Below are 8,700 nucleotides of genomic sequence, written 5' to 3'. Positions count from 1 at the left end.
CTGTTTTGTTACAGATTTGAACTGGTTTCTGATCATTTATACCAGTTAGTATAATTTCTGTCCCTAGCCTAAAAGTCTCTATGGGCACGTATACATGAGATGCTTAATGCACAGAAAACGAATTCTGCTTGTTAGCGTGGTGGGCAAAACCCATACTAATGCGCTTACATGCAGTACGTTTAGTCTAATGCACTTTACTAAAAAAGGATTCATGTGCACTAACGTGCAGTAGCGCCGATTACAGCACATTAAGTTAGTACCTGTCCTATGTGGGCAAACGTAAACTTATACTATAGAAGGCTGTTTTCCTGGCACTAAAATTTTAAGGCAGTTGTGGTTGCCATCCCCCTGCTATAAAATACCATAAATAAACCTTAAAATTGGCCATAATGGAAATGCTGTGGCTAAATTGTGTTGAGAATCTCCCATTCTGGTGGTTTCTTTGTGGATCTTTGTGTGTCACTTCATATTGGGGGATGTCTTCCTGGGAGGATTTCCATTTCAGACACTGTGAAAATTTAAATCTTGTAGGTGACTTATAAGCCAAAGTTCCTTTAAAAAAATGTTTTGGTTGCCAAAGGCATTCAGTGGGGAATTTTTTTCAAAAATGCCTTCCTAGTAGTGTTAATATGCCCTGTGCTTAGTGCTGACATACATAGGACCAAAAATATGCCTGCTTTTCAAATTTTGAATATGCATAATGTACAACTTGGGTAGCATTTAATGCAGCTATTTCTAGGTCAGTATCTACCATAGATCAATTGAGGATGCTGTCAGGGCTTCTGCAACCACACTTTAAACCCCAGATATGAGCTATAAGAGGATACTTATTAATCAGTTATGCTTCAGGATATGAACTGACCTGTCTGAGGTCAGGAAGAAAACAGTTTGCCATACTGAATAATTTGTGGCATATAACAAGAGTTTAAACTTTCCTGGAAAGTCATTGGCATTGGTCAGTGTCAGAGGAAAGATACCAAAATAAATGGGCCACTAATTTTTTCAGCTATAGCAATTACTGTAGTGTTTTGATTTCTTTTTTGGGAAAAATTGTTGAGACACAAGGTTATGATTGGGGCCCAGGAGATGTTCCATTCTATTAGGATTTAGAAGAGTCTGGCTTTATCTATTATTATATAGGTTTGTTTTTTACTTCAGCTTTTAAATAGTTTGATCTAGAGCGAAGCTTACTTTTGTTCAATTTAACTGAATGCTTTTAGTTAATATTTAGTGATACGCTATAGAGTTTTTTCTTTCTTTCTGTGTAACATTTCAAGAGTAGAAATCTTCCGAAGATCCTTCTTTCCAGAGAAATGTATGTGTTGTTCGTAATTGTAGTTCAAAGAAAATAATGGGAAAAGATTTTTATTAGTATATATTCATCTGAGTAATTCTCTTTTGATGTTAACTGAGACTAGATTAGAAAAACATGTTGGGGGCTTCAAAGTGACCTGGAACTTTTGAATTTATTTGCTTGATTAGTTTATGAAACTCATGGCTCATGAAGAGCCACTTTGATTTTATTCATTTTTATTAAAATCTCTAGTGTTATAATCTTTAAATTAAGAATAGTGCCTCTGACAACTTCACTCTCCATGCAGGCACTTAATAGATGCTGTTAGCTGATATCACGGTTATTTGGGATAAGCTCCTGACCATGTTTTAGTTGATGGAAGTTTTGCCATTGATTTCAGTGGTGCGAGGGTTTCGACATAAACCATGGAAATAATGTGGTTCCTTTGTGTCACACTATTTCTACTTCTGCATTGCCCTAGTTAAAGTTGCTGTTTTGGTACTTCCTAGAACAGAATGCAGAAATGGAAAAAGTTCTTAAGATTTGAAACGGATTATGGATGGTGAATAATATATTGAGGGGTTTGTGACGTTGTAATTTCACAGAAGGTAGGTACGGGTGCTGTTGAGAACCAACAGTGTGCAGGCAAAAGGCAAACTTCAAGGAGTGTAAGTGTTTTTAATTAGGAGGGCTTGAAAATATAGATACAGTTCTGTGAGGGTTATTTTGAAAAAATGCTTTGGAATATTACATTTACACGTATGATCATGGTACCTCAAGTAGGGGTTCAAAAAACTTCTTTAAGTTTTGAGAGTAACTTTGGAGGTTGCTTACAAAATGTGATTTTAGAGTGAGTGACTGTGGAGTACAATATATTCAGAGGATTGTGTTTATGACCACTCACTTGTATCATCCTGATACTTTTGGAAATTTAAATATTTTGTCTCTTTCCATGACACTCCACAATTCTTTTAATGGTGATTTATATTGCTGTCCAGTAATTTCTTTCAAAGTTTTATGCACACTGGAACCCAGACTCCTGTACTTGAATACCAGGAATACTACAGTACATACCATTTAACTTTAGGATGTGACTAGCAACTTTAAAACAAAAAAATAATTTTATAGTTTATTTATAGTTAAAGACTGATGCCATTTTTTTAATGTTGGTCATCTGTGCATTTGGATTTTGGAAAGTTTTTTTTCGTGGAAAGTACTGGTAACATTGCTTTCTGTCTCAAGTGTAGCATATTTGAAAACCAGCTTGCGCCAGTTCCTGATGTGCCACATTCCTGAGCTTTCCAGCAGAATTCATCATTGCAATCAGGAGGAAGTTCTGCTTGGAAATTAATGGGATGCTATGGCACCCTTGCTAGGCTTCTGTTTCCTTTATTAAAACCCTTAATTCCTAAATTACTGCAAGTTTCCCTGTTTTACAATATGTGCATATCCCTTCAACATAATTGTTACTGAGGTAAAATAAGGAATTTTTTTTTTAGTTAATGGAAAACGGTCAGAGGACAAGGTAATTATATTATTAAATTTGGGCAAATATCAAAAACTCTGGTAGATTTTGTACATCTTCAAGTTAAACTAGTAAGTATATTGAATTCCAAAAGTAAGTGAGCTAGTTGTCTGGTGGCAAAGAACAAAATGAACAAGGAAAGGGACTAAAACTACTTACATTTTGTATTAAACTGTGTCTTACCAGTATTTTGGAATAAGTGATTGATTTCCCCATAAAAGCAGTACCTCCCTGACTCACCCAACTAACTTGCTTTTCCTCTGTTTTGTGGTGTGATGCTTTAGAAAATATATTCCTCCCATAATAAAGGAGGACAATAAAAAGAGGCTTTTAGGACAGTCAGCACACCATATAACCCATGCAATAAAACTCATTGGTGCCTATATATTTATCAACATAAGCCAAAATTATACAGGAGCAGTGGATTGAAGATGACTGTTTAAAAGCAGATTAGCACTGGAAGAAGACAAAAGAACAAAAAGCTTTCTTAGGCTTCCTTTTGGAAGTGATTCCTTTATCATTTTGTTTGGAAAGGTTTTTTAGTTTGTTTGGGTTTTTTTCTCTTCTATGTTGTCATGTGATTACTTACTTAACCTCATAAAATAACTTAATTGCATGCCTTATTAACCCTTCCTATGTTCGTTCTCTCTTGACTTAAAAGCAAAATCCATTAGAATTTAACCCTGATGGCTTGAAGAAGGCTGCTGTTCAGAAAGCCCTAAAGGTAAAACTAATATTGTTCTCCATTTAAGGTCACAGTGTTAATTGGAAATGCACAAATTTCCACATCTTCCTACAGTCAATAGAATTTCCACTCTTAATGTATTTAGTATCAGAGTATCCAACTCTGAGCACCAAGAAGTAACTGATGTGGTGAAGACATTAATAGAATATCTTTTTCTGTAAGAACTTGGACTCTAAATTAAGTAAATGATACATAGTCTGCTTTAGAAAGTTGGAAAATATTGAATTCTACCTTAAAGTATTTCATGATCAAGGCTGACATGAAAGTAAAACATCTACGTGCTGAATGATACTTTACTGTCTATCTCTAGATGAGTAATCAATAAAGTCTATTAATTTAGCTGGGTTTAAAGATTAATTTTTCTGTTGGATATTTTTCCTGGAAGCTTCCAGTCGCTTTCTACAAGATGGTGAACACTCTAGCTCTAGGTCAAGAACACTATGTTTGTGAGTAGCAGCACTGGAAAGTTGGTATGTTAAGGAGTTGTAGTGAAAACTAAGCTCCACTTAATAAAAACTCCCTTAATTAATCTTGTTAAAAACTGTACACATTGACACTATTACTTGAAAGCAACAGCTTCTGGTTACCATAACTTGTTAGTAACCTAAAAACAGAACTAGAAATATTAATTTTCTCAATTGAAAAGATGCATTTCAACTTTCAAGTTATTGTATAAATGCACTGTAAAATATTTTGAATGAATCTGTTTTGTAATATCCTTCTGTTTTTACACAAAGAAGCTTTTAAAAAGAATGTGTATTCTTTTTCTTGATTCAATCTTTATTAAAAAAAAATACGAATCTTTGAGTTGTAAGTATTTAAACATCTGTGGATACCATCTGCTTAGATGAATGGTGTAGAAAGTCCAGGGACTCAGAGGTTTATTTAAGAAGAGCATTAAAATTGGCTCAAAATTAAAGAGGCTTGTGAATTTATGAATTTTTGTTTGGCCAGCTTGTCCACATGGGGAAGATCCTATGCAGAGAGCTTGAGTGTGAATTTACAGCACCATAGCTTCCCTATACGAAACTCTTCTTGTGAGGGAAGAGTGCCTTTTTGTAATGTGGCATACTTGCTACTTTCTAAATGAAGCAAGCTACATAATACCTATTGTGCCATTAGGGTCCCTATGGATAGTTAGTGTGGAGTAGCTAGGACACTGTAAATTCACATCCTACTTTACTGCATACTCACCAACCTATGAAGACAAGCACTTGGAGACAGAATGGTCCTGTGAGCGGTAAACTTAGTCTTATCAAGGACAGATATTACTAAGGTATTCTGTGTGAAAATACCTGTAGGGTCACTTCTTTTATCAGGAATATAAACAATGATTACTAGGCACAGTATGATAATTTTTGCTAATATTCCTGTAGATTGGTCCTTATCATGAAGAAAAGACAACTTAAGGCAACATTTTGTGAAACAGGTTCAAAAGAAATCTTATTCTAATCTTCCAGTGACATTCTTGAATTTATTATCCTGTTATTCCCTAAAAATGGCATGCCTCAGCTGGTTTGGATGGACCTAAAATGCTTTGAGTTTAAAAAAGAAATGCATCAGTATCCAAGGAAGGAGTGTTCTCTTACCACTAAAAATCAGATCACATCAAGTGAACTGTTACATTTAGAAAGATAAATTTTGTAGCTTTAGAGAGCTATCAATCATGAACTATTTCTTAATGATTTATTTAATGAGCCTAGTCATTCATTCATTTCATTTTGGTGGCCTTACATGCTTGGGGTTCAACTAACTTTTCTTTTTAATTTGTCTAATTAATCTCCTGTGGGGTAACATTCAAAATACATTAACCATGTATGCTGTAGTTCTAAATCTTGTAAATTACATTAACAGCTGCTTGAGATGATTAACTTTCATGTCTATCTTTGCTTTTTGGCTTGTATAGACAAATATAAAATGTGTTATAGAAAACATGGGAAGGAATGTTTTACTTTTATGTAGGTTTATTCTAAATCAATGTTTATTTTTACAGTTTGGTCTAATGCTATACAGCTGGTGAGCAAGGCTTAGATATAACAGATGGTTGATTCTCTAATAAAGAGTATTTGGTAAACTATAAACTATACATCAGGTACATTACAGTGCATCTTTCTGTTTCCCCATTGACATGGAGAATTATGGATGATTTGGTATTGCACCTAGTTTAATAATAATATTGCTTTGTAAACAAATTAAGCTTCCTAAGTTTGTGCTTTCTCCATGTCTCCCATCTGCATGCAGACCGCAACATTCATTTTGCAGTACTGATGATGCTCCATCAGCTTTTGGGGACTGTAATGTTCATTAAAGTATGCAAGATTGCAGTTTTCCAACAGTTTCGTTCAAAGAAATGGAAGGAGTCTAAAACTCCAATGTTTGTAGTACTCTGCTTTAAACTAACCTATCAGTTGTTGTAGGAATTCATATCATGAATGTGTTAACCAGCTAAAAAATTTCTGCCCATGTAAATATCTTCAAGCCACTAAAAATTAGGGACAGTAGCAGAGATACAGATGACAGAGTGCATTTAAAATTTGACAATTTAAAAAAATATCCAAGAGCAAGAGATGTTAAATTCTTGTGTTTAAGTAGAAGGAAATGCAATAGCATATTTTAACAATAAAATTTACACTTTTTCTTTATCAGTCAGGAAAAAAAATAAACAGCAATCCCAATCCACTTGTCTTATTATCAGTTGGACACAAGGCACAGGAAAGTAAGGTAAGCTATCACTGAGTACTTAAAACTACCGCCAGATGTGGTGCCTGATGTATTATGTGAAAGCCTTGGTCTTTGTCAGTAGTTTGAACCTAATACAAGTTAAAATTAAACATTTGTTTAAAGTCTTGTCTATCTTAAATCAATTCCTGGTCAGTTACAGACAGGCCAGGGTTTATGTGAGTATGTACTATACGCAGCCTGGAACCTTACAATAAGGTTATTTTTTCATAGGTCAGCACCATAAAAGGTAGAAGCTAAGTAGCTGGAATTGTACTTCATACAATACAGTTCACCAAAACTATGTGAAATTGTTACTCCACTTTACTTCTAAAATGAATTTTATTTATTAAATGTCATATTGTACCATATGTGCCTTGTAGTAACCGTGTCTGGACCCTTTTTTAGTCAGTCGCATTCAAAACATGAACTGTACAAACTATCTGTGTAATGTGAGTGCACATTTGATGCCAACTTTGACAGAAATGCATTTTACTGAGTTATTTTCCTCTTCAGATTCGATACAAGACTAATGAACCTGTATGGGAGGAACACTTCACTTTCTTTATCCACAATCCCAGACGGCAGGAACTTGAAGTAGAGGTAAACATACCTCATTCTCATGCATATTTTCCTGCTAGTGTATTTCTACAATAGCATCCACAGCCTGGAAGGGAGAAAGAAGTGTTTGTAACCAATATTTGCTGCCACAACTGTCTGCTGATGGCTCACATTTTTATGTTGTAAATTAGTATTTTTGAAACAATTGTTTGAGCCTTAACAAGCTGCTTTTTCAACCAACCATTAACTTACAAGGGCCACTTTATTTCCTTTAGCATATGCATATCTCCCATGTCCTCATCCGACCTGAAGTGCTCTACTCTATCCAATTATTACATATTTTTGGGCAATGAAGGGAAATAGAGTAATTAAAGACTAGTTTGGTTAATGCTGTTCCCTGATTGTTGTGAGAATTCTTTGCTAATGGGAGCCCAGTTAGACACAACTATGATTGTTTTTCTGCCTTGTGTTAGAATACTTTTATCTGCTAATGAATGTAGTAACTAAAGGGTGTGGATATCAAACTAGTGCAGTTCTTTGCTGATTCTTGTTCCAGAAGCACACCTATAATTGTTGGGCCAGTTAAATTTGAGTTAAAAATAAACTGTATCTGAACTTGGTAAAAATGTTGCAATAGAACCATAACTTAATTTTTTTTTGAGTATTTTTATAAAGCTAAGCATAACCTCATCTATATTGCTTGTAGGTCAAGGATGAACAGCATCAGTGCTCCTTGGGAAATTTCAAGCTTCCTCTAAGCCAACTGCTTGAAAGGGAAGATCTAACTATGCATCAGCGGTTCCACCTGAACAATTCTGGTCCAAACAGTACTATAAACATGAAGATTGCACTCAGGGTATTATAATTTTTCTCCTTTAATTCATATATGGTTAAGAGTTTTGAGGAAGCATGTTTGACACTTACTCTAGTGTTTTATTTTCGGCTTAAACAAGAGGACAACAGACTTCTCTTAAGTATTGTGCTGCTTGATATTCTTGAATGTTACAGGATAGCAGGCAACAGTGTTGCTGAAGTAAAAAAAAGTTGCATTAGAAGTGTACTTTGTGGTTTTACTATGACTTGTGTCAATGGGATTTGAAAAGCGTCTTCAAGAGAAAGGTGAAAACAGGTGGGTAAATGTGCTTTCAATTTTATATTAGGGAACTGCCTCTTATGGGACGTGCTGAATTGGAAACTGTATCCTTGCTAGATGCATAAGTAACAGTAGACTACTATTCAGGAAAGTGATGACTTTTATTATGCATCATATCTTTTATATATACTATGTGCTGAAAACACTATGCTGGCATCATATCTTTTATATATACTATGTGCTGAAAACACTATGCTGAATTAAATATGAAAAACAGGGATAAAAATCAGTTCTGCTGCAAATGAATCATAATGACTTAAGGCATTTTGCTTAAAGGGAAATTAAAAGGTAGAGGAGGAGAAATTCTGATGAGATTTCAAACAGATGAGGATGAAAGCTAAGGGAAGGCTTCCCAGATAGAGTGGGAAAGTCGATAGCATTTCCATCTTCATGATCTTTTTCTCTGGTTTGGCTAGTGTTGATGAAAAAGCTAAGTAAAGGAATAAAGTGAATATTTGATAGTTTATTAGTTTCGAACCAGTTTCCACAGAGGTTTGGAGATTGTACTTTTCAATGTGAAAGGTTTTATTCATTCATTCTATTAACAAGACTCAATTTACTTTTCTGTCTTTGTTCGCTACTGTATTTACTTGACTATAAGACAAGCTTATTTTCCCCCGGTCACCATGGGCAGGGAGAGGGAGGAGTTCCTCAAACTACATCACATTAAACTGCTGCCAAAAGCAGCATGTGCTCAGTAATGG

At 34.8% G+C, this 8,700-nt stretch overlaps 1 protein-coding gene across 1 annotated transcript in view; it reads left to right on the top strand.

Moving 5' to 3' along the window:
• The window catches only part of ESYT2 (extended synaptotagmin 2), a gene marked incomplete at its 5' end in the record, with an annotated part of 189,944 nt that overhangs the window by 145,018 nt on the left and 36,226 nt on the right, over nt 1-8,700 (top strand). The window contains 4 exons of the mRNA XM_019507948.1: nt 3,481-3,543; nt 6,211-6,285; nt 6,799-6,885; nt 7,550-7,699. Coding sequence (XP_019363493.1) covers nt 3,481-3,543; nt 6,211-6,285; nt 6,799-6,885; nt 7,550-7,699 — 375 coding nt within the window. The remainder of the gene's footprint in view (nt 1-3,480; nt 3,544-6,210; nt 6,286-6,798; nt 6,886-7,549; nt 7,700-8,700) is intronic.

The sequence above is a fragment of the Gavialis gangeticus genome, unplaced genomic scaffold (genome assembly GCF_001723915.1).
Source record: "Gavialis gangeticus isolate Ggan-Ray unplaced genomic scaffold, GavGan_comp1, whole genome shotgun sequence".
Lineage (NCBI taxonomy): Eukaryota > Metazoa > Chordata > Crocodylia > Gavialidae > Gavialis > Gavialis gangeticus.
This window is presented reverse-complemented; position numbering and strand designations above follow the sequence as displayed.